Source organism: Octopus bimaculoides, chromosome 16 (assembly GCF_046866305.1).
Source record: "Octopus bimaculoides isolate indiv1 chromosome 16, ASM4686630v1, whole genome shotgun sequence".
Classification (NCBI taxonomy): Eukaryota; Metazoa; Mollusca; class Cephalopoda; order Octopoda; family Octopodidae; genus Octopus; species Octopus bimaculoides.
The window spans coordinates 14,611,185-14,638,603 of NC_142943.1; the positions used below are offsets into that span (position 1 = coordinate 14,611,185).

Below are 27,419 nucleotides of genomic sequence, written 5' to 3' on the forward strand. Positions count from 1 at the left end.
CTATGGAAATAACCTTTGTTTTTATCTATTTCCAATATTTTACTTGAAATTTTATTTCGAAGTTACCATTTTCGGCAAAAACGCGATAACTCTTCTATCCATATTTTGTTTATTTATTGCTTTTTTTCCAACGTTATCATCAAAAGTAAAGGGGAATTGTGCATTTATTTTACTCTTTTTTTTTTTTAGCATGTCTTCTTAAAAATCTTTTTTTTATATATTTATTTTTCTGAGCTTGACATCTCGGAGTGTAGTGGGAAAAGTACCCACTACACTGCTTTTACGTGCCACCAGCACAAGGGCCAGTCAGGCGGTACTGGCAATGGCCACGCTCAAAATGGTGTTTTTTACGTGCCACCTGCACAGGAGCCAGTCCAGTGGCACTGGCAACAACCTTGCTCGAATGTTTTTTCACGTGCCACCGGCACAAATGCCAGTAAGGCAATGCTGGTAACAATCACGCTCAAATGGTGCTATTTATGTGCCACTGGCATGAAAGCCAGACAAGTGCTCTGGCAAAGATCATGCTCGGATGGTCCTCTTAGTGCTATGCATTATATCTTATATCGCAATAGATTGGTTAAAGGTTTTTCTAACAAGTCAAACACTGGTCTACTGCATTTCTGACGAGAATAATTAGAGAGTCTGTAACTGGTTGCAGAACAAACATCTCAAGGGACTTCACTTGTAAAGCATTGAGTTTTTCTGTATTTTTCGCCGATGTTTATGATCTTTGTAGATATTCATCGCTGAAAACACACACACTACAATATATATATGGCAAGACTTCCTTTTGTACCCCACCAAAGACACCCCTTTTTTTATTTGATTTTTTTTTTCTACACAAATCCCCATTTTCGGCTATGAAGAATACGAATCTGCAAAAAAACTGGCAAAAATTGGCATTTTAAAATTAACCCCATCAATTTCTTCATTTCTAACTTTTTTAGAAATTTTTGTTTTTCAAAATATGCGGAAAAAATTGTTCTACTCAGGGTTAGGGTTAAGGTTAGGGTTTTAGGGTTAGGGTTACGGTAAAAAGTGAAAAATGAAGAATTTGGGGTGGGATTTTTGGCAATTTTCCGGAATCTCTGTATCGGAAAACGTGGGTTTTTGACAAAAAAAAAAAGAAAAAAGAAGAAAAAAACTAAAAAAAACAAGAAAAAATAATTTGCGAGAAAATGGCGGGGGGGGGGGAGTCTTTCCCAATATATATATATATATATATATATATATATATAAATATATATACTATTAAAAATTACTGTAACTTTTGTCACCACCTATTACCACTACAGTTGTTATGAAACCAACGAGTCTGTGTTATCTCCCTCAAACCTTACTTTGTCATCTTCGTAAAAGAAGGATACACTAGATGATGCAACCTTAGATGCATGGACGAGAAAAGTATAGGATAATCACGGGAAGAATATCTTTGCATGTGCTTACGTGACAGGGCGAGCATAGCATTAAACAATAAAAAAACAAAACAAAAAACGGAAAAAGAAAACTGTCGACGAAACTGGGGGAAAACAAAATTAGTTTCGTATTTCGTTTCTTCCACAAATATCATTTTTTTTTTAAACCCTTTCTCTTCTTTCCCCAAAACACTTTAAAAAAATTTTCCACTTTAGAAATAAGCATAAGTGATAAGAATATTTGTATTAACCTACACAGGAAAAAAAAAATACTCATAACACTGGCTTGCTGTATGTTACACATGTGCGATGTGCTTTTGCGAGGCCAGGCGAAGTCTACTGAGATTGTTTGCATGGCTTCCCGGGTGAAACTAACATATCCGGCGTTAATGCACCTTGTCGCAAACATGTAAAATCACACATTAGACACTACGACAAGTATACAAGCACACTTTATGCATATTTTCCCCCTCCTTTTACATCTGTCTTCAGATGGTCGGAAATGAATTACTTTTAAACAAATCAGTCTTTTAACTTCAATGACAAAACAGTAACAAGAAAACAGTGCATAAACATGCAGATTAACTAGACATTATTATTTTTATTTTTCAATCAAACATAGTTACACAAGCTGGTGTTTGCATCCTACTTCTATCTGCCCTCCATTACGATAACAATAACAGAAAAGAAGACCAGTGATAACAGCGTAACAAGGAACACGCATCGGGTGGAATGATGGTTATGCAACAAGCTGGTGATAGCGGAATGACCAGTAAGATAACAGCTGTCCAACAAATGTTTTCGTCATGCTCTGGTGCCCTGGTTACCTCGATAACAAGTAATTATCGAACTCTTTTTTTTCTTTCTATTCTCTGTTGTAATTTAAGTAACCGAGGCAAAGTTGACCTCGGCAAGATTTGAACTCAGAACGTTACGGACCGTAACTTAATACCGCAAGGCATTTCGTCTCATGCCTTATCGATTCTGTCAACCCACTGCCCTGACATAATAGTAGAGTGTATTTAATATATATAAATTTGTTTAGTTGTTGTTTAGCCCCAGGTCAATCATTATTGAGAAAACCTATGACCAGGGGTATTCCAGCCGTGACACTCCCATTTTTTATTCAGATACTCTGTATCTAGGACTGACTACGTTACCTAAATTGTTCTGTTCAATTAAAAAAAAAATACTAATACGTAGAAGCTCCCCATTGTTTGGAATATTCACAGTTTTAGACATGTGTTCGCAACAATTTTTTAAGCAGTGATTGTGGCCCTCAAAATACGTATTTATATACAAAGACGGGAGGTTGTCGGGAATCTAAAGGAATTGGTAGTGCCTTCCCTCGGCAACAAATTAATCCGATTGCCTTGAGGGGTGAACGAATTTCACCTTTCCGACACTTGTCCTTCTTTGTAAAAAAAAAGAATATAGAGGTGTTATTGCATAAGTTTCAAAATTACGTCCGTAATTTCGCTCGTCTACGATTTCGTTTATATTATGTAAGCACTGTTGATATTTTAGCATTCTATAATGTTCGACCCCTAACCTTTCATTTATTCTAACCGTTACCAAAATTAACTCTACCTCATCATATACTGTTTAATTCGATATATTTTGTCTACATCTATCGTGCTAATTTCATGTATAGAATCCACGTGCTAAAACTATTAAAATTAGGTCGACGTAACATAGCAACTTTCCTGTCCTGTTTACATACATCTCAAGCTAACGAGGGAGTGTCGTTGTCTGGATGGTCAAGCTATTTACTAGAAATAGCAGTTAGATTTCCCTTAAATGACAACCTCCTGTCTTTTTTTTTTTAAAGGAATAACTTGGATAATGTTATATTAGATATACTTGTAATCCAGCCGAGAGATTTGAACTCAGAACTGGTGGGCAGAGTGGTGTCAATAAAATAAGGGGCACTGTCATGGTATTAGCTGTCAGAAGTGAAAGTAGAAAAATCTGACAAGGAACGTTACTGCTGGTTTGAGTTGATTCTTTGGCTACTGACAGCTAATACCATGACTGGCCGGAGCGAGCTATCTGTCTGTCTGTCTGTATCTATCTATCACTCGAAAGTTATTGGAACAAATTTGACACCTATATCCATGCGTTTGAAAACACACAGAGTATAAGGGTACTACTAAAGCAGAGTGGTCCCGAACGCGCAGTCGCGCGTCCGCGCTAGCTAGTCGTGAGTGGTCGATCCTATTATTTTAAAACTTCAAACTTCATTTGTTTTCTATTTTGATAAATTCTCTCTGTTGAAAATTATATTTTTATATTTTAAATAATTTGCAATTTCAGAAAATATATTTTTATATTAAATTTGCGTTTTCTAATTTGATAAATTCTACGGACACAAACAGAGGTGAACGAGTGATAGATAGATAGAGAGAGAGATAGTGAGATAGACAGACTGACAGACAGATAGATAGCTCCGGCTAGTCAGTAGCCAAAGAATCAACTCAAACCAGCAGTAACGTTCCTTGTCAGTTCTACTTTCAATTCTGACAGCTAACCCTAACCCTAACCCTAACCTTCCAGCACGAGAGATTTACGAAATTATTAGGTGTTCCACAAAATACTTTGTGAGATTTGTCCCCTTTCTTTACAATACGAGTGCTCTGTCAGCTGTGGCAAACTTATTTGTGTTTAACCTACAAGATAGTGTTTTGTGAATGGGGCAAAACAAACTGAATAAAGATACTACAGGCATACCTCGCATTATGGCCACCTCAGGTTACAGTAATTCTGAAGTATGACCATTAATTTCGGTATACGGCTTATAATTTCGCTCTTACAGAAACTCGTATTGCATAATTTTAAATTGTTAACAAATTAAAACTACACTTTCTTTTTAGTTTAGTGACCACATGCGTTTTAGTTACATTAAAGTACATAGATAACGATTTGGAAAACTACCATCACGTTACACATATACATACATGTATTGATATTACGGTACTACTTTGATACAGAGGTCCCGACGCATCTACGTAACCCTAAACCTAACTAGCCCTAAAATAACCCTAACGAGTGTGCACTGTAAAAACATATCGTTACGTAGATGCATCGGGATCTCTGTGTTTAAGCGGAACCTCTGTATTTTAGTAGTACCGATATAACCACATGGTTCCGGGTTCAGTTCGACTAGGTGACACCTTGGGCAAGTGTCTTCTACTATAGCCTCGGGCCGACCAAAGCCTTGTAGGTGGATCTGGTAGACGGAAACTGAAAGAAGCCCGTCGTATATATATGTATACACACACACGCACACGTGTGTGTATTTGTCCCCCCCCCCCCCGAAATCACCGCTTGGCAACCGATGTTGGTGTGTTTACGTCCCTGTAACTTAGCGGTTCGGCAAAAGTACCCGTGAGAAGTACCAGGCTTAGAAAATAAGTCCTGGAGCCGATTTGTTCACCTAAAATCCTTTGAGGTGGTGCTCCAACATGGCCACACTCAAATGACTTAAATAAAAGAATATATATATACACACACACATACATATATGTGTATGTATGTATGTATGTATGTGTGTGTGTTAAGCTTGCTTTCCAACAATGTGGTTCGGGGTTCAGTTCCACTGTGTGACACCTTGGGCAAGTGTCAACCAAGTGAGTGGATTTGGTTGACAGAAACTGGAAAAAGCCCATCATATATATGTATATCTATGTGTGTGTGTATGCCTTTGTGTCTGTGTTTAACTGGTGTTGGTGTGTTTGTGTACCTGTAACATTAGTGGTTTCGCAAAAGAGACTGATAGAATAAGTACCAGGTTTTAAAAAAAAAAAGAAAAAATCTTGGGATTGATACATTCAACTAAAAATTTTACAATGACGGTACAAGTAAAAAAAAGATAACATTTATATGTATGTATATATATATATATGTAAGGGAACGACCGTGCGAACTCAAAAAGGAGAAATGGTGACGAATGGAAAAACAGGACTCCTTTTATTTAAACGTGTCACACGGTCGAACACACAATTATATATCGATGGATGATATATATGATATGTTATGCGACGATAACATAGATGACCAGTAATGAAAGACCACAACCGTATAAGAGGAATAACAGAGATATTTATTATGGCGTTAAAGTGTATGTCTGTGTGAGAGTGTGAATGCGACATATAATAACATAATCAAAGACAGGCCGTCATACAAAGAAAAGTGTGTATGTGAGTGATACATGTGTGTATGAGTGTTTACAGCAGATAGAAAGAGAGTCAATAACACGTGAGCAATTATACCAGATCGTTAGTACACTATAGGAAAAGTTCTGTATGTGAAAGTGAGGAGAGGCTGAGTGTGGCAGTGCTGATCACTAGTTGTGATGTCGTGGCATCGATGCCGGGCCGTGATTCTTGTTATACAGATGTTCGTCGCTGGCTGAGAATTTCTTGTCTGTTTATTTACCGTGGTGAAGCTGAGTCACCTAACAGAATCGAAGAGAGAGATGTGCCGCGGAGGTTTGGTTTGGTGTACATAGTAAGTCGTGTTGACGCTGGTGGAGATTGTTGCTGGTTAGTAGTAATCGTAGATTCGTGTTGGTCATGGCGATGATGCTGGATAGTAGTCGTAGACTCTTGTTGCTGATGTGGCGACGGCGGTGGTCATCGTGGCTGGACGAAGCTGCTGAAGTGGTCGCTGGCTGCTGCTGCTGTCGTGTGGTACACGGAACAGTTCTCAAAGAGAAACTGGACCGAGACAAATTTGGTTGCCGAGTTAAAGCTATTTATAACAAACTATGGGCTCCCGATGGCTTCAGAATTTTACTCTATCACGTGACCTTATTAGGGGCCGTGATTGGTCAGTTTGCGTTCTGGCGGGAAAGGTTCGAAGAAGTTGCCGATTCGAATAATAATCAGTCACGTGATGACAAGGAATGGGTTCTCTACTACGCTGGCATTTATTTATATTTAAATGAGAAGATTGTATGTAATGGCGATAGTAGTTTGTATCTAATGGCGGGAGGTAGTTTCACTACATATATATAAGTATATATACACACACACACACACACACACACACACAAAATTTGATTAGACATTGTCTTAGCCTCATGAAAGGATGGTGTCATCCAAGGAAATACTGGTTCAATACCTAATATTTTGGGGGGGAAAATTGATTTCCCTAAAATAATAGGTATATATATAAAAATCTGTAGTTTATATTCATATAAAGGAAGAAGAAAATGGAGATTGTGAAGTTAATAAGGGTTTATTATCAACAGCAAATTGAACAGTATCCCTTACAGCTGTTTCAATTATACACAGTGAATTGATTAAATGTTAAGTTCATATTCCTCCTTGAGGAATGTAAAGATGCAGGTTGGAAAGTGAAGCATTTACCAGTCGAAGTTGGATGTAGAGGGTTTGTTGAACACAGTGTGAGACGACTGCTGTTATCGTTAGACCTAAATCATCGTAAGATAAATACCACCATGAGTGATATCCAAAATACAGTGGAAAAGGCTAGCCACTGGATTTGGTTAAAAAGAGACGATGAGCGATGGCTAGAAGAATATTGAGCTTTATTTGATAACCAGTTGATCTAGCAAGCGGGGCCTCATATCAGTGAGGTGGGGCTGGTGCGCATTGATGCCGTCGAGAAGTAGGCCCTGAAATGGCACACATTCTCTCCTGATGACCCTGTACACTTGCTGGCTTCTGGTATGTGGAGCTCTCGACTGGTAGCACTTGTATGTGCAAGTTGTTTGCAAAACATCATTTCTAAGTATAATATCTTCAGAGGGAGCAATAGATATACCCTTCAGTGTTTTATATGTTTGTTTATGGATTCATTATAGTAGACTGAATGATACTATTTATGATTTGTATTTTTATGTGTTCAGGTGAGGGGTTTACAGGTTGGTTGGAGGTAAGATAGAGTAGGTAAATAGAATTATAGTAATAGAAGAATGAATTAAACAGAGATAGTTGAGGGAATTTCAATATAAATAAGGTAAGGATGTAAAGTACATTTAGGAGTTGTAAATATGTATATATATATATAAAGAGAGAGAGAGAGGTGGGTGCAAAATTAGTAGCCGGGGTAAAATGAGTAATTTCTGATTGTTATTTTCTCTCTACATATTTGCAATTATTGCATCATCATTAGGAGTGAAACTTGGTCAGCATAGTTGTTGTTGTTGAAGTTGAGAGAGTCTGGAACACAGCCAGGTAACAGGTACTTTAACCTGATTATAATTGAGGTCGCTAATAGAATATCTGGATAAGTTTTGGTGTTACACAATCAGTGTTCATTTCTTTGTTGGATTCCATCTCAATGTCTAATTGGATAATTTTCAATTTTCATGTGTTATGGGCAATAGAAGCAGCATTTCATTAAATTCGCCATCTTTTTATTATATTTATTGTAAATACATTGTTGAAAGGTAAATTTACTGCAGTATTCATCCAGAAATAACATCTCTTATGGATATGATGTGTTTAAAAACAATATATATCGAAGAGAAACAAAAATCATTCCAACAGCAGTTAGCGAGAATGCCAGATGCATTTCAGCCTCAACAGTTAGCTTAAATGAGATTTGTCTTTACAGAAAAACGGTGAAAAACATTTAGTTGTATTGCAAATTGTATTGCCTGCCTGCTACATAGATGGCTATTTTAATACTGCTTCTATTGCATATAATGGATTTTATTCAACCTGGCTGCTATGTGCCATACCAATGTGGCTGTCTGCAATTACATGCCAATGCCATTGATAAGGCCCAACATGGCCAAAATGCATCAAGCATTCTTGTTAACTGTTACTGGAATTATTTTCTTCTCCCTCATATATACATATATATGATGGACTCTTATGTCAAAGACGATGTATTAACATTCAGCTTTTGCCGAACAACCTGCACAAATGATATCTATCTATCTGTGTGTGTGTGTGGACTTTCCCATCATTAGACGACATATGAGGGTTCGGCAATTTCTTGCATACAGATGATTTGTTTATAGTGATCAAATGTTTGTATGCACATAAGCTGACTCTCTCTACAAAATCGACATTACCTGTACAGGTGCACCATGTGCCACATGTCAGGTGATGAAATGATTGTAGAACAAGGTGAAATGAAGTGCTTTGCTCAAGAGCACAATGCAACACCCGGTCTGGGAATTGAACCCACGATCTCCCGATCATGAGTGCAACACCCTAACTACTAAACCATGTGCCTTACATACATATATATATATATATATATATATATATATATATATATATATATATATATGTATATATGTATATATATATATATATATATATATATATATATATATATATATATATATATATATATATATATGTATGTATGTATATGTACTGTATCAGTCATTTGACTGCAGCCATGCTGGGACACCACCTTGAAGGGTTTTAGTTGAACAAATCAACCCCAGAACTTTTTGTTTTAGCCTAGTACTTATTTTTCGGTCTCTTTACGGGGATGTAAACACAGCAACACTGGTTGTCAAGTGGTGGTGGGGTACAGACACAGACACATAGATATACATACATACATACATATATATATATATATATATATATATATATATATATATATATATATATATATATATTTATGACAGGCTTCTTTCAGTTTCTGTCTGCCAAATACACTCACAAGGCTTTCATCAGCCTGAGGCTATGTCATGCAGTGGTACTGAACCTGGAACCATGTGGTTGAGAAGCAAGCTTCTTACTACACAGCCATCATGTGCATGAGATATCTTTGGATGAATACCACAGTAAATTTGCCTTTCAATGATGTATTTACATTAAGTATAATACATAGTTGTGTGTATGTGATCATGCAACTGGAATGTTTTGGATGTGGGTCTGCTTGAACAGAGCTAATCTGGAGCTAAGTAGCAACAAGCTATTGAAGGAGTGGGGAACCTTTTTTTTTTTTTATATATTTAAAGATCACATTGAATTATATGTAATATGACGGCGGTGGTAGTTCATCTTCTGATTGAACCAAGGAAACTAGATTTCCATTCATTTCCCATATTGCTAATTCTATGTTTGTTACAACACCTGACAGAAGAAGCAGGATTTGAAATCAAAACACACAGAACTGGAATAGATATCACAAAGCATCCTGCCTGATGTGTTAATGGTTCTACTAATTCCTCACCTTGGACTGGCTTTATAAGTCTGTATCCAAGGAACTTATGTTTAGCAAATAGAAGACAAAAAATATTCTTAAAAGTTAATTATAAATAGGAAAATAAGAAAATGTAAATCAACTTTTACTGATTTTTAAAGAATTTAAGAACATCACCAGCATCATCATTTTTATGTCCATTTTTCCATGATTGAATGAGTTGATGGAGTTTGTTGAGGCAGATTTTCTCCAGCCAGATACCTCTTCCTGTTGCCAACCTTCACCTGTTTCCAAGCAAGGTAATATTTCCCCATGACCATACATGTTTTCACAGAATATTTGATATGGATGACACTGCTTCTTTGGCAATAATACTCTTTTACAATTATCATGTGATAAGACAAGAGGATACAAATACGCACATACACATACATGTGTGTACATTCATATTCAATGAATGAATGTTATGTAACTTTAAGGTGCTTCACAGACGTTCACTATTTTTTCTTTTCAGGTACTTTTCTACCTGTCTCTTACAAGTTCATTTGTAAAAATTCACCAAGAGAAACTGGGAAAAAAATTCATACGGTTTCAACAGTCGAAGGGGGATTGAACATGTGATATGGTCAAGCAACTGATCATAATCACTCCTCTATACACAAACTCCAATGAAGTAGAAATGCCTGTGCTTTTAGGAAGGTCATTCTCTTATCTGTACAGATGGCATTTATGGAGTGGTTATGGAGAGTTTGTAGGTGATTAATATTATCATTATAAGATAAGGTGGTGAACTGACAGCAGATTGCTTAGTGGCAATTTGTCTGTCTTTACATTCAAATTCTGCTAAGGTTAACTTTGCCTTTCATCCTTTTGGAGGTTGATAAAATATGTACCAGTTGTGCCCTGGGATTGATACAATCAACTAGCCCCTTCCTGCAAAATTTCAGGCCTTGTGTCTATAATAGAAAGGAATATTATCATTATAAGATAGCGAAATGGAAAAGAAGGGTTGAAGTGATAAGAGTATAAAAAAGATAAAAGCCACCGGATATAGTGTCATTTGTAAGATAGTTGTACAATCCCACATACAGACATCAATATGTACATAAAATAAAGTTAGACAAGTATACAAATGAACTGTATACATGAATACATAACAAAGAATACACACACACACATACACATGATATGTATGTATCAATTCACATATGAGCAAATATAAATATACACTCACATATATATATATATATTAATGTACATATATATACATACATTTATATACATATACATACACATGTACATGTAGGCATTCACATGCAGTTATATATATGGAACGCATGCTATTGTTGAAAAGAATCCTTTTTCATCACACATAACAATGCGATGCAAAAATGGTTCACTTTTACACCATGACAGCAAAGAACAGCAAGTTTCATGATGTGTCCTTTGATGCTTGTTCAGTTTGTGTGGTGCCCACTTGTGCAGCTTTTTTTACCTTGCCAATTTGTTTCAGGTAGCCCAATACATTTGGAATTGAAACATCAAGCCTTGCTGCTAACTCACGTGTAGTTTGAGATGTATCCACTTCCACTACAGTTTCCAGCTCAGCCACCTTGGACTGAGATCTACCACGAAGCTGATTTTCAAGAGTAAAGTCACAAGACTGGAACTTCTCGGACCATTGACATACAGTGTGCTCATTCGCCACGTCTTCACCAAACACTTTATTGATGTTTCAAGCTGTCTGGGATGCATTGGTCCCATGACAGAACTCATATTCATAAGCAACACAAATTTTTGATCTATCCATGGGTTCACAAAAATTGATTTACATGAGAAAACTCACAATATAATTAGACATGATAAATTGCATTTTGAAAAGTGATGGTGTAGCTCTTCAATGTTGTAAAACAAAGAATTGTAAGGATAAAACATTAGAATTAACAACTGTCAAACTTGGTGCATAAGAAAGTCGGACATTTCATTCTTAATGACCTGATGTATATGTCTTGGAGTTACATGTAGAGGTTGCCAGGGTCTCAGTTCTTCCCATTTCCAACAATGGAAGAAGGCAGACATCAGGGCGAGGAGGGCTATGGTCCAGGCAAAAATGCGGTACCAGGAGGAGGAAAGAAGAAAATCAAGAGCTGTGGAGCTGGTATCTCAGGGTACTTGGACTAAATAGGACCTCCCTAAGAGGAAGGTCATATGGACTGACCTGTGGAGACTAAAGCCTTTCCACATTTCCTTCCTGCTGCAGGCAGTGTATAACACACCTGATACCAACAAACCTGCACAGATGGGGTTTGAGGGAAGACCAGCTGTGTAGACTTTGTGGAGAAAGCAGCGCACATCTTGTCAGTGCAGCATAGCACTTTCTCAAGGAAGACACATGCAGGTAAAGCAACATTATCATTTCTGCTGTGGAGGATGGGTCTTCTTGAATACAGCCAGGCACCAGATATCTCACTCCTTAGTCATCTCTTCCATAAGGCTCAGTGTCTTGAGGTTGTCCTTAATTTATCACCACATAATCAGTAACATTTTTTGCTGTATGCTGGAGTTGTATAGTGGCAGTCATCTTATCAGAATTTCCATCTAATTCAATATGGGAGGAAGTGTATTGGATACACTAATTAATAAACTTTATTGATTGCTTATCATCTATGTATTATTTATACAAGCTTTGTCTATGCTTGAAGCTAATCAACTATCTGTATCATGACCATACTGGATCTCACTAATTTATTATTAAATACATATAAATATATGAATGGATTCTTTCAGTTTCCATCAACTCAATCCATTCTCAAAGTCTTAGTCAGCCCTGGGCTATAGAAGAAGATGCCCAATGTGTCATACAGTGGGACTGAATCTGAAACCATGTAGTTAGGAAGCAAGGATCTTAACCTCACAACCACAAAATATAATGCTTTGCTGTAATTAGGGGCCTACAGGCTCACTATCCTGTACTATACAAACCTGGACCAGGGAGCTTGTAAGTGGTCACTTGAAATGCTTAAAGAAAGTTTGCATTTTAAGATCTAATTTGATCTAGCATTGAATAAAGGTTGAAGCCAAATGTGAAAGCAGACAAAATATTTATATGAAAGAGAAATTTAAAAGTAAATTTCTATCCAGTCACTCAGTTTGGGAATTTTTTCTTATGACCATTACGTGTGCACCCAAATGTGGCTTTAACATGCATACACACTCATAATCTTCACTCAAATTTAATGAAAGTATTTTGTTGGACACCAATGCTTCGAGCCATTTAGTCGCATCCCTTCATGTTTTCATCTAATTAATTACTAAGTGTCATTATAATCATTATTCTCATTCAAAATTAAAGTCTTGTGTCTAAGTTGGATAGAAGTGGCTAATATCTGCATTTCTTTGGTAGTATGCTACCACTTAATTGCTGTACCTTGTTCCAAGAAATATCTGAACAGGCTGGAGGAGTGCATGCTTTTAAGCTGCTTATGGAAGGACCAGGTTCCTCTTGTTAGGTAATCTATCTGTTTGTCACCCATTCTGTGGTAATCTTGGGATGTCATCACCAATGTTGTACTGACATGCATTGAAGCAGATGCACCTACAGAAATGTCTTAACCACTATAATGATGACAACAAATAAAGGCAAGCTGGTATTGGTGCTGTTTTTGTGATACATTTTTCTACAGCTGTGATCATGGGTCAAGTGTAGACTGCAGTTGGGTGTGTGGCATTCTAGAATGCTGCTGACAGTCAAAGCATTATACCAGCTAGACAACACTATCAGCAGGAATCAACCCAATGCATTCTATAGTGATTTAGTGGAGGGTATGATTGATGATGACCAGGGAGCTACTCTGGGTGTTGACAAGATTAGCCTGAACAGTTTTTTCTGGAGGACTTTCTAATGAGAGATTCTAGGTAACTTCCAAAATTCCTTAGCATGGCAGTGCTACAGTGGAGCATTACTTATTCAAGACTAGCTCTACAAGTACAGTGGTGTCAGCTGATGAATCTACTCATGATGCACTAAGAGCAATAAAACCATCCTTCATGCTATTGTTCAGTGCTCCCACATTAGCGACTTGTGTCAAACAGCTGCTGTCGTGTGAAGAGCAATGTGTCACCTCCCTTTGGCAGGGGAGAATGGTTAGTCTTTCTCTGTTAGGTGATTGTGGCAGAAGAAATGGTGTGGTAGTCTGAAAGGTTTGAAAACGGATGTTTTCATTTCTGGCCTAACTCACATCAACTTTGTCAAATATCACTGAAGGGGAAGATGAGTATAAAGAAAGAGGTGCTGTCTTCCTGTGTGTTTAACAAAAAATAGGTGAGAGATAGTAAGACTGGTAAGATCGAATGGGCCTCCTCTGAATATACTTTTCTAAATAGGATAAAAAAATCTGGGAGAAGGGACTTTTGATGCCTTATATGTGGCAGAATAATTGTGGATTTTGTGTGGGTTGGGTTCTCTGAATTACCCCAGCTGATCTTTCCCCACTATTGGGGAATTTTTCTTCTACCCTTCATTTTTGTTGATCTTCTTTTGCGTGATGTGAATCCCATTTTGTGTGTTTTTATCTCATCCTTGTATTGTCCTCAATACTTTGGCCAATAAATGAAATCAAAATTATTAAAGTTGGGAAGGTGGTAAACTGGCAGAATCATAAGCACACCAGCCAAAATGCTTAGCGGCATTTTGTCCATCTGTGCATTCTGAGTTCAAGGTCTGCTTCTCCTTTCATCCTTTCAGGGTTCATAAAATAACTATCAGTTGAATACCGGGGTTGATGTAATTGACTTACCCTCTCCCTCGAAACTGCTGGCCTTGTGCCAAAATTTGAAACCAGTATTATTAAAGGTAGTAAATTAGCAAGATTGATAGAGCATAAGACTAAATACTTTACAATCTTTAGTTATATCTCTCTATGTACTGAGTTCAAATCCTACCAAGATTGATTTTACTCTTCATCCTTCTGGATTTAATAAAACAAGTACCCAGTTTAGTACTAAGTGTCAGTATAATCAGCTCTTCTTTGAAATGTAGTCTTGCACCACTTTTAGTAACCATTAATCACTATTTCTAATGAAAGTTCATTAAACCTTTAACTTTTAAACCAGCCATATCTTTCCCAATTTTTTTCTCAGTTTAATGTTCAAAGTGTCAGAATCTGACCTTTTACACCTATACTACAATGTCGTTTGAAAAATATACAATCACATCATTGAAATCTCAAAGCTACAAGATAATGTGTGATTAATTCACAATAAATGAATACACATTAATTTTGACAGAATAATGTGAATATTGAAGGTTTAAAACAAAAAAAATATAAATGATGATAATACTAGGTTAAGATCTGTTTGTCTTTATAAAAGAAAAGCATTTCTAAGGTCAACTATAAGTGCTTTTTATTTAAGTAATCTATCTCAGTTGACCCATCTTATCTTATTATCTGTTCTGATTGACACAGAATGCAAACTCCAGTTTCACTTAATGTTTTTGCTTTATTTAACTATGTCACCTAATAGGTTTGCTGTGTTCTTCATTGGAAAATAATTGGCTGCTTTTATTCCGTAGCATTTATTGTGTGGTATCAAATAGGCAGTCATAGTAACATTGGATTGAATTCCTTGCAGAATTTGTTTGGTTCTCTTTGCTCTGGTTTCAAATACTATCTAGGTCAGCTCTGGCTTTTATCCTTTCAGGATCAGCAGAAGGAGTTAGAGTCAAGGGCAGTGGATTAATGGAATGTTTTGAACATTGTTTTGGCTTTGTGCATCTTGAGACCAAATCCTGACTCTTGTCACTGGAAGAAACTGGGTCCTTTTGGGGTTCTGTAAATACGGTGATAAACTGGGGCAGTCCTGTATCATGCTAAGATTTTATTTAATAAATAAATGTCAGTGTTTGAGGAAATTAGTAGTGAGTAATAAAGTTTGATGATATAGGACAAAAAAAATGTAAATTGGTTTCAATAGGTCTGGGCATGGCTGTGTGTTAAGAAACTTGCTTTACAACCATATGGTTTTGGGTTCAGTCCCACTGCATGGTATCTTGGGCAAATGTCTTTGATTATAGTCCTGGGCTGACTCAATACTTTGAGGGAATTGGTAGATGGAAACTGTGTTTGTGTGTATGTATATACATATGTGTGTGTGTGTGTGTGTGTGTGTCTTTTAGTTTGTATTTGTCCCTCCACTCCCATCGCTTGACAGTGGTGTTGATTTGTTTATGTCATCATAACTTAGTGGATTGACAAAAGAGACTGATAGTACCAGACTTAAAAAACATGCACTGGAGTCAATTTGTTCATCTAAACCCTTTAGCCAGTGCCCCAGCATGGCTGCAGTCCAATGAGTGAAACAAGTAAAAGAGGCAAAAAAGTTTATAAAGAACAATTTCATCTTTGTCTGTGAACATGACTCTCCCTCTCCTGCCTAAAATATTTAAAATTCATGTCTGCCTACAGCATATGTATTGACTCAAATGTATATATACTCAAATGTATATATGTACTTATATATGTGTAATATAAGTACATACAAAACTCTTGTTAGCAGTGACTGTGCTAGTATTGTATAATTGTTTTGTTAGCTTAAGCTTCTGCTTCTAACATAAACTTATTAAAGAAAACAAATGGAAATTGGTTGCTGGTAGAATTATTATTGTGCCATTCAAAATGCATTTCTTCTGACAAAGTTCAAATGTCGCCAAGGTCAACTTTGCCTTTAATCCTCTTGGAGTTGATGAAATAAATAACAGTTAATCACTTGGGTCAAATAACAATTAATCACTTGGGTCAAATAACAGCTGATCACTTGGGTCAAATAACAGCTAATCACTTGGGTCAAATAACAGTTAATCACTTGGGTCAACTAACAGTTAATCACTAGCCCCTTTCCTCAAAATTTTCAGGCCTTGTGTTCATGGTAGAAAGGATTATTGTTGTTGTTGTTGTTACAGGCAGTGAGCTGGCAGAATTGTTAGCAAGCCAGGCAAAATGCTTAGTGGCATTCTGTCCATATTTACATTCTGAGTTCAAATTCCACTAGGGTTGACTTTGCCTTTCATCCTTTCAGGTTTGATAAAGTAAGTACCAGTTGAGTACTGGGGTCAATGTAATCAACTTATCTTCTCCTGTGAATTTGCTGGCCTTCTGCCAAAATCTGAAATCATCATCATCATCATCATCATCATCATTATTATTATTATTATTATTATTATTATTGTTATTATGGTTTCTAAGGTGGCAAATTGGCAGAATCATTAACATGTCAGACAAAATGCTTAGTGGCATTTCACCTGCCTTTATGTTCTGAGTTCAAAATCTGGTAAGGTCAGCTTTGTCTTTCATTCTTTCAGGGTTGATAAATTAAGTACAAGTCAAGCACTGGCCTCGGTGTAATCAACTAATCCATTTCCCCAAAATTTCTGGCCTAGTGCCAATAGTAGAAAAGATTATTATTATTATCATAATTATTATTATGGGTGGTACATCCTCCTTTGGAATCAGTAGAGAATTCTTTGGAACCCTGAGGAACAAGTTGTTACTTGGTCTCACATTATTGTTATATGAACCAACAACATGCAGCTTTTCTAGAATTCTCGAAGAAGTGATTAATGTTAGGGTCTGTGTTGGTATTGAGTTTAAATGGAATCTGCATATACTTTACTGATATTTGTATATACACACACACCTCTCTTCATATCTGTATTAATATACATATGAATGGGTGTGGTGTATTAATGTGTTTATATTGATTTATGTGTGTTTATGTATATGTGTGTATAATTACACATGAGAAATTAAGGAGGGATGTCAGGAAGGGCATTGTTGTTGCACTTCCAGATGGTAAGGGTCTTCATATGACACTGACATGCAGTGTCTGGGCAAGACCGTGCCTCAGTAAAACTGGGCTTATGAGTCATCTTCGTAGTCATAAAGCAAGACCGATGGTTGACTACCAGGCCGCTGGTGATGATGCTACACACCATACTAATCATGTCTGTCGGGCATGTGGAAGGGAATGTGATTCAGCAGGAGGACTTAAACGACACGCAAAGGTACATGGAGCCCAATTACAACAACAGCCAGCTATTGCCAGTAAAGGTTTTGGATGCCAACTCTGTGCAAGACATTGTAGATCTTTGGCTGGGCTAAAAAGTCACATTCGATCACAGCACCGTTAAGTTAAGCTTCGTGCAATGGCCATACTCGATAACGAGGGGGCAGCCATCATATGTGTGTATATATATGTGTGTGTGTGTGTGTGTGTGTGCGTGCATGTATGTATTAAATGTAAATATGTATGTAAATGTATATGTTTTTATGAGTGAACTAATAAAATAAAAAGGCACTCAACACATTTAGTAGGAATGACATATATTATGAGTTAAAACAGGTTTGATTTGTCTTTTTGCGACTTTAGGTTTCACAGGATTCTTACAGAAACCTCGTTGCATGGAGTCAACTCAAACTATTTTAAATAATCATTTCTACTATAGGCACAAGGCCTGAAATTGTGGGGGAGGGGGATTAGTCGATCACATCGACCCCAGTGCATAACTGGTACTTAATTTATCGACACCGAAAGGATGAAAAGCAAAGTCGACCTCGGCGGAACTTGAACTCAGAACATGAAGACAGACGAAATACCGCTAAGCATTTTGCCCGGCATGCTAATGACTCTGCCAGCTCGCTGCCTTAAATAATATTGTAATGTATCATCATCATCATTGTTTAACGTCCGCTTTCCATGCTAGCATGGGTTGGACGATTTGACTGAGGACTGGTGAACCAGATGGCTACACCAGGCTCCAATCTGATTTGGCAGAGTTTCTACAGCTGGATGCCTTTCCTAATGCCAACCACTCCAAGAGTGTAGTGGGTGCTTTTACGTGCCACCGGCACGAAGGCCAGTCAGGAGGTACTGGCAAATATGTTTATATATATATATACACCTTTGTGTATATTTATATTTGTGTATCTATGTGCACAAATATGTATGTGTGTATGTATATATATGCGAAAGTGTGTGGACTAGTCAGGGTGTTGCACTCAAGATCATGAGATTGTGGGTTCGATCCCTAGACTGGGTGGCATGTTGTGTTCTTGAGCAAAACACTTCATTTCACATTGCTTTTGATCAAGGGAGAATGTTGGCCTGCTTGCCCAGCCAGAGGGTGGCATTATTTGAAGGTTAAAACAATGCAAGGTGTATTGTGACCAGTGATGTGTAACATCTGATAGTCTGGTTGGTCATGTGATGTGTGTGTGAGAGGAAGTGAGGACACGTGGTCTAGTGGTTATGGTGTTGCACTCATGATTACAAGATCCTGGTTTCAATTCCTAGAATAAGTAGTGCATTGTGTTCTTGAGTAAGATACTTTATCTCTTGTTGCTCTGTGATCACTTCGACATCTGATGCATGGTACATTGTGCACCTGTTCAAGGATGTCAATTTAATGGAGGGAGTCAGCTTATGTATGGCACATACTTTTGATCACTATAAACAAATCATTTATGTAGGTTGTTTGGCAAAAGAAAAAAAAAAGCTGAACACTCATATGTTGTCTTCGATGGGAGAGTCCATCATGTATATCATCATCATTGTTTAACGTCCGCTTTCCATTGCTAGCATGGGTTGGACGGTTTGACTAGGGACTGGCGAAGCGGATGGCTACACCAGACTCCAATCTGATCTGGCAGAGTTTCTACAGCTGGATGCCCTTCCTAATGCCAACTACTCCGAGAGTGTAGTGGATGCTTTTTACATGCCACCGGTACTGGCAATGGCCACGCTGAAATGGTGTTTTTTATGTGCCACCTGCACAGGAGTCACTCCAATGTTTTGTTCACATGCCACCGGCACAAGTACCAGTAAGGCGAAGCTGGAAGTCTCTCTCCACCCATCCACATATCTTAATACATCTATCAATATGTCACACAGATTGTTCTATACATTATACAGAGTCATAATAAGGAGGTAATCAAAAAGATATACACATGGAATTACAAACATTAATATGAAAATAGTTTTAAAATTTTCCAGGTAGTGGTGTATTTTCATCAATGGGTCAAAGATATATGGATTGTATAGAGTTGTTCTATACATATACACATGTATACATATACATACACATTATGTCTGTCACTTGGAATTGAGGATAGTTCATTAATATGTACCACGCTTTTACTGACTGTTTTAAGTAGCTATCTAGCCACTGACAGACATAAGTACACTCACTATTTACTGAGACATACTGGCAGTTGTCAAACAGAGGGAGTTTCAATGCGATCATTTGATCTTCTAGAAATAGCATTCAAATCTCCCTCAAACCTCACCTTGCCATCTAAAAATATAGTATAGACTCTTGGTTAATTATAGTTTTACATACACTATGTTTAACCCTTTAACATTCAAATTACTCTGTTAAATGTGTTGCTTATTTATTCATATTGTTTTGAATTAATCCTGTATTGTCTGTTAGTTGTCAGATTTTTATGAGGTAACTGTTAATGTTTAGAATGATATTGTAGGATAGGTGTGAAGGGCCAGATCTGGCCAGTTTGAACAAGTAGAATATTTTGGCTGGATATGGCTGGTTTAAATGCTAAAGGGTTGAAAACAAACCTGATTTTTGTGGCTGTAACATTTTTGATCATAGGGCTGTTGGGTCAGGACTGACCAGGAGCTAATCAACAACAACAAGAGAGAGAGAGAGAGAGAGAGTCATAGTCAAAAAGACATGATACCAAGTTCCCTGAATCTTTAGCTCTCTGTCTTGCTCCCTGTATTTCTTGCAGACATATCAAATTTTTGTCTTACTGTTTCCGTCTTTATTTCCAGTGACACCACTAGATGTTGTAAAAATTCGGTTACAGAGTCAAAGACAACCCTTGAACCGAGGGCAACAATTCATATACTGCAACGGACTCATGGAGCACATGTGTACGTGTACCAATGGAACTAATGGTAAACCACTGCCATGGTTCTCCAAACCAGGACATTTTTCTGGAACAATAGTAAGTTAAGATTTCTCATTTCCATCTTCAGCTTCATCATCATCATCATGATATCTGGGGGGTTTTTTTTCCGTCCTGGTATGAGTTGGACCAGTTCTGTGCCTTACCATATACTACGGTCCATAATGAAAATGGCCAAACTTTATTGTTGTATATGTCATAGTGTTATTTTTGACTTAAGTTTTATTTTTGGATCCCCTTGTTATTGTCAACCTTTTTTTATATGTACTGGGAGCTTTTTATTGATTTGTGTTTTTTTATACAAAAGTCACTGCCCTCTTGGATGAATTGCTTTGCTATTACCCCTTTCATTTCTTATCTCTCTATCTCTATATGTATGTGTGTCTGTCTGTTGTATATATATATGTCAGTGCCCCTGGACTGGCTCTTGTGCGGGTGGCACATAAAATACACCATTTTGAGTGTGGCCGTTGCCAGTACCGCCTGACTGGCCTGCGTGCCGGTGGCACGTAAAAGCACCCACTACACTCTCTGAGTGGTTGGCGTTAGGAAGGGTATCCAGCTGTAGAAACTCTGCCAAATCAGACTGGAGCCTGGTGCAGCCATCTGGATCACCAGTCCTCAGTCAAATTGTCCAACCCATGCTAGCATGGAAAGCGGACATTAAACAATGATGACGATGTAGGTATGTGTGTGTGTATATGTATATATATATATATATATATATATATATATATATATATATATATATATATATATATAGCTCTGTGTTTTAGAAGTTTGCTATTCAACCATATGGCTTTGGCTTCAGTCTAATTGCACAACACACACACATTTTCAATCACAAGGTCTATCTGGAGCTACAGTAGAAGACAATTGTCTAACGTGCCACATATTGGAATTGAACCTTACACTGTGTGGTTTCAAAGCTAAATTCCTAACTGCACAGCCATGCTTATGTCTCTACTTGCTGAGAGAAAAAGTGCTGTAAATTGATGGTAGAAGATACTAACTGAAGAAGATGACCAAGGAAGATTAAGGAAGAAATTGTTTAGAACATAAGAACCCACAGATAACACAAGTCTTAGATAAATGGAGAGATACTGTAATACAGACTCATTTAGTCTTATATTGATCTTAAATCAATGGTTCATCATCATCATCGTTTAACGTCTGCCTTCCATGCTAGAATGGGTGGGATGGTTTCACAAGAGCTGGCCAGGTAGAAGCCTGCACCAGACTTCTGTGAATGTTTTGGCAGGGTTTTTACAGCTGGATGCCCTTCCGAACACCAACCACTTTACAGTGTGGACCAAGTGCTTTTAAGTGGCACCTGCATTGACAGGGTCACCAAGTACCTTGCAAGACAAAAATCAAAAAAAAAAAAAAATTCTTATTTTGATTATGTTACATTTGTTCCTGTCTGGTATTTTTTCATTTCATATCAGAAATATGAAGCCATGTAACTTAATACCAGACTGCTTAGAAATTATTTGTAAATTTTCTTCTAGGATGCCTTCATCAAAATAACACGTACAGAAGGACTCCGTTCTCTATGGAGTGGTCTTCCCCCAACTCTGTAAGTATTGTTTTTGCTTATTGCCTCATCAGCATTTCCCTTTCTTCATCTATCTCACCCATAATTCTGGATTCTTCACTTCTCTTCCCTGCTGTTAATTCACATCTAATACCGAGATCTGCTTTCCCTTGTGATTTCTAATGAATTTCAGCTTGCATCTGTCACTAAAGAACTTACAGTGGCCAGTTATTACATGTTCATGCTGTGGGTTTGGAGTTTCTTTTGAGATTCAGTAGCATGTCTTTGTCAAGTATTTAATCTGGACTGCTTGAGTTTCTCATACAGACATAAATATCTGAGATCACAACCAAAAGATTACTTACCTGGTTGGCAAAAATCATCTGTTCATCACTACAATTCTCCTACCTTCACTGTGAGGCCTCTGCCTTCGCTACGAGGCCTCTGCCTTCGCTGTGAGGCCCCTGCCTTTGCTGCGAGCCCCCCTGCCCTCGCTGCGAGGCCCCCCCTGCCCTCGCTGCGAGGCCCCCCCTGCCCTCGCTGCGAGCCCCCCTACCCCCCCAACCTCGTTGCGAGCCCCCGCCTTCGTTGTAGCTTCTCTGTCCAGCCGTACCAAATCAGTCTTCATACATGTAAACCATTTCACTTTACTCTTCTCGCTTTGATTTATTACCACATAGCAGGTACGCTATATTTCATGTAACCTCATCTACCTCGTAATTCCACTCACTTTTTCAACTTATTTATGCTAACTTACTCTTAATCACACTCATGCTCACACTTGTACTCAGTCACTCATTCACACTCACTTATTTTCTCTTACAATCTTGCTTTCAATCTTTTATAGCTTCATTCATTCACTTCTCTCTCTCTCTCTCTCTTTCTCAGTTTCAGTCACTCACTCTCATCCTCACTTTCATTCTTTTACTCTATCTCACTCACCCTTTCACTCTCACATTTAGTCATTTGTTCAATACCCTTGTTCCATCATCTTTAAAGTTCACTATTGATGTTGTTCCTGTTATTCATGCTTCCAGAGTGATGGCTGTACCTGCTACAGTTATATACTTCACATCTTATGAACAGCTAAAGTCATTTTTAAAACACAAGCCCTGGGACCATAATGATCTCTGGAAACCTATGGTTGCTGGAATGGTTGCCAGAGGTAAGCAAAATGAAAACCTTATTAATTTCTTCTTCTTCACCTTTTCCTCCTCCTCCCATATCACCACCAACATTACTAACACCACTTGATACTACTGAAAGTATAATCCAACACCATTACCAACTCCACCACTACTCCCTCTACTATAATTATACTAATGGTTTTGTCTTTCTTCTTCTCAGTTTGGGCTGCAACTGTGATAAGTCCTTTGGAACTAGTACGAACCCAACTCCAGTCTTCGAATTTCAGTTATTCTATGATTGGAGGGTTTATCAAAAATGAAGTTTCTCAAAGAGGTCTTGCATCCTTATGGCGAGGTCTAGGGCCCACACTATTCAGAGATGTTCCTTTTTCAGGTTAGTTTGGTTTTCTTTTTTTAAATTTCTCATTGAACTCACACATTCTCTTCTTATTACTTTTTTACTCTATGCTGGCTAAATTATCAGTATGTAGATAAATAAATATTTAGTAGTCTGTTTCAGATTGTCAAAGAGTGAAGAGTATGTTTGATGTAAAAAAAAAATTGGTTTGGCTGTGTGGTTAGGAAGTTTGCTTCCCAACCACATTGTTTAAGGTTCAACTGACCAAAGAATTGTGAGTGGATTTGGTAGATGGAAACTGAAAGAAGTCCATATATATATATATATATATATATATATATATATATATACATATGTATGTATGTATGTATAAATATATAGTTTTAGAAAAAAGAAGCAAAGTTCATGAACTTATCCATGAAAATCCACAGTCACATATAGAAAAATTCGTGCATTTACTTATTAAATTTTCTATATGTGACTGTGGATTTTCATGGATAAGTTCATGAACTTTGGTTCTTTTCTCTAAAACTATATATTTATATATTTATACTTTGAAACTTAATTTAATTTTAATTTTTAATAAATTGAATTTAATTGAGCTTTTACCTGTAAATTTAGATTTTTATCCCTAATATTATTATTATATGTATGTATATATATGTATATATATGTATATATATATATGTATATATATATATATATATATATATATATATATATATATGAGGTCTGATTGAAAAAGTATTGGGGCTGTAGCTATGGTAAGAGAGCTAAAGTACACAGTGTGAAACTGCTTGGCACAGGCTGATCTTGAACTCAGTTGCACATGCACACACTAAGTTATAACAGTCCTGCTCACTTCCCTTGTTTATGGCAGTGCTTGGAAGTAAAGTGTGTAGAGTGTAGTTGTCTCAAAAAAGATCAGGTGTCATTTGTACAGGATCTCCTTGATTGCATTGAGGAAGATGAAAACATTTTGAAAATTGTCATAACAGGTGACGAATCATGGGTCTATTGCTATGACCCCGAAACCAAGGCAAAAATCAAATCCCACTTAAAAGGAACAAAATTTCAAGACTTCAAGGAAAGCCAAGAGAATGTAACGAGGTGGCTGATTGCTATCCCAAGAAAGGGGTTCCAGGAATGCTTCCACCAATGGAAACGATGTTGGATAAAGTCTGGCTTCAAAAGGGGACTATTTCGAAGGAGATTGAATTCTGAATTGATATGTGTTGTACTTTTCTTTTTATAGCATCAGTGACGTTAAAGTTGATATCTTGTCTAATCGTTTCAGGTATATACTGGTTTGGTTATGAAGCAATCAAGGCAAGAATTCTGATGAAAAATATGTCCACTGATATTGAATTTCACGAAACTTTAATATCAGGAGCCACTGCTGGCTCTGTAAGTATGACTGACTCTTATACATTGTTATAAACATTATTTTGGTATTTGAATTATGAATAATCAAGCATGTTGACATCCCATGTGGAACTTGATGTCTGGAAGGTTTCACATGTACCTTATAAATATACTCCTGGTGATCTACAGAGTTGCATGAATTGTCTTCAACTCTTGTTTTAAGCTAATTCACTTTATCATGAGTAGAAGTGAAATTTCAATGTGGTTTATGTGTGTGAGTATAGCTTGAGTAAGCACAGGCATGACTTGAGTGGTTACTGGTGGTCAGTAGAATGCTTGATCAATCTTGCTTGGGTCACATGGCTGCTTTTTTTTGTTATTTGTATTTGCTTTTCTCTCTCTCTCTCTCTCTCTCTCTCTCTCTCTCTCTATATATATATATATATATATATATATATATATATTATATTATATTATATAATATTATATATTATATATATATCATCATTGTCATCATCGTCATTTAACGTCCGCTTTCCATGCTAGCATGGGTTGGACGATTTGACTGAGGACTGGTGAAACCAGATGGCTACACCAGGCTCCAATCTGATTTGGCAGAGTTTCTACAGCTGGATGCCCTTCCTAACGCCAACCACTCAGAGAGTGTAGTGGGTGCTTTTACGTGCCACCGGCACGAAGGCCAGTCAGGCGGTGCTGGCAACGGCCACACTCAAAATGGTGTATTTTATGTGCCACCTGCACAAGAGCCAGTCTAGGGGCACTGGCAATGATCTCGCTCGAGTATGTAAATGTTATATTTGTATCCTGTCAAGCCAATATTTGCTGCTACCTTTTTGCACTCTTGACCCCCTCCTTATATACCTGTTAATTACCTTCCCTTTTTCACCTTTACTTAAGAATCAGATACCAGTTTGCCACTGGAAGGGCATCCAGCTGTAAAATACAATTTCAATTATAATTATAAAGTTTTCATCTAATCCATGGTTTCATGGAGAAAAAACAGACACAAAATGAACAAATGCTATAATCCAGATAAGACAAGAAAATACTTGAATACATCATCGATAATGTGTTAGTCTTTCTTTATCTTCTTATTTGGATTATATTTTACTCTTCAATAAACTCATGAAATGGTTTTACCATTGTGAAAGCTGGATTTTCTACACTTGAAGAATTTTGATATTAGTCTGGAATCCAACCTAAAGCTCAGGATGAATGCTGCATTGGAAATACTTTATCTTTCTACCATCTTAGGACCATTATTATATATATATAATAAAGTAGTTGGATCCAAAAAATTCAAAATGGTTGTGATACAGACAGTTGTTTAGACTCAAACATAAACAAGGCTTGTATAAGTAACACAGAGTAAATGATAACTAATCAGTAAAGTGTATCTACTTGTCTTGCAACTTTTTACCCATTTCCAGTAATCAAGTGTGACTATTGTTAATTTAAATATTAACTGATGCATGCTTCTGTGCATGTTGATGTTAATTTATATGTATGCATGTGTATTTATTTGTGTGTGTGTTTAGGTGCATGTGTATATGTGTATATGTCCATGTATGTATATACATATATGGACCTATGTGTGTATTTGTTCATACTTTTATGTGGTTAAGCACTTAGATATGATCATTTATGGTTGGTGTGAACATATATATTTATTAATACATGTGTGCATGAATATATGTGTACTGACCGAGACCTTTGGAAATGTGCTGTGCGTGAGAAGACCCGGCAAGCCAAGTAAGATCGTTGCCAGTGCCCCTGGACTGGTTCTTGTGCGGGTGGCACATGAGATGCACCATTTTGAGCGTGGCCGTTGCCAGTACCGCCTGACTGGCTCCCGTAGGATTTTCGAGCGAGATCGTTGCCAGTGCCCCTGGACTGGCTCTTGTGCGGGTGGCACATAAAAGACACCATTTCGAGTGTGGCCGTTTTCGTGCGGGTGACACGTAAAAGCACCCACTACACTCTCTGAGTGGTTGGCGTTAGGAAGGGCATCCAGCTGTAGAAACTCTGCCAAATTAGACTGGAGCCTGGTGTTGCCATCCGGTTTCACCAGTCCTCAGTCAAATCGTCCAACCCATGCTAGCATGGAAAGCGGACGTTAAACGATGATGATGATGATGATGATACTCAAGTTTATGGTTTAAGTATGTATGATTTTTTTTATGCATGCATTCATATTTTTTTGTGCATATCCAAGTGAATGCATGCATACATACTTATGTGTGTGTATTACTATTTTTTGCTAGTATGCATATGTGCCTATGTATTCTTTTATATGTTTCAGCTCTATTGCTGTGGCCATGCTGGGGCACTGCCAGTGTATAAATGTGTGTAAATATGTACTTGTATGTGTGTCTATATATATATATATATATATATATATAGGCGGAGGTGCAATGGCCCAGTGATTAGGGCAGCAGACTCATGGTCATAGATTCGCGAAAGGGC

At 37.3% G+C, this 27,419-nt stretch overlaps 1 protein-coding gene across 1 annotated transcript in view; it reads left to right on the forward strand.

The window, feature by feature from the left end:
* Window positions 1-1,713: 1,713 nt before the first annotated feature.
* Window positions 1,714-27,419, forward strand: part of LOC106872606 (mitochondrial glutathione transporter SLC25A40) — a 31,143-nt gene continuing 5,437 nt past the window's right edge. Inside the window, exons 1-6 of the mRNA XM_014919642.3 lie at window positions 1,714-2,256; window positions 20,409-20,584; window positions 22,057-22,124; window positions 23,120-23,247; window positions 23,430-23,603; window positions 24,865-24,974. Coding sequence (XP_014775128.1) covers window positions 2,151-2,256; window positions 20,409-20,584; window positions 22,057-22,124; window positions 23,120-23,247; window positions 23,430-23,603; window positions 24,865-24,974 — 762 coding nt within the window. The 5' untranslated portion in view covers window positions 1,714-2,150. The remainder of the gene's footprint in view (window positions 2,257-20,408; window positions 20,585-22,056; window positions 22,125-23,119; window positions 23,248-23,429; window positions 23,604-24,864; window positions 24,975-27,419) is intronic.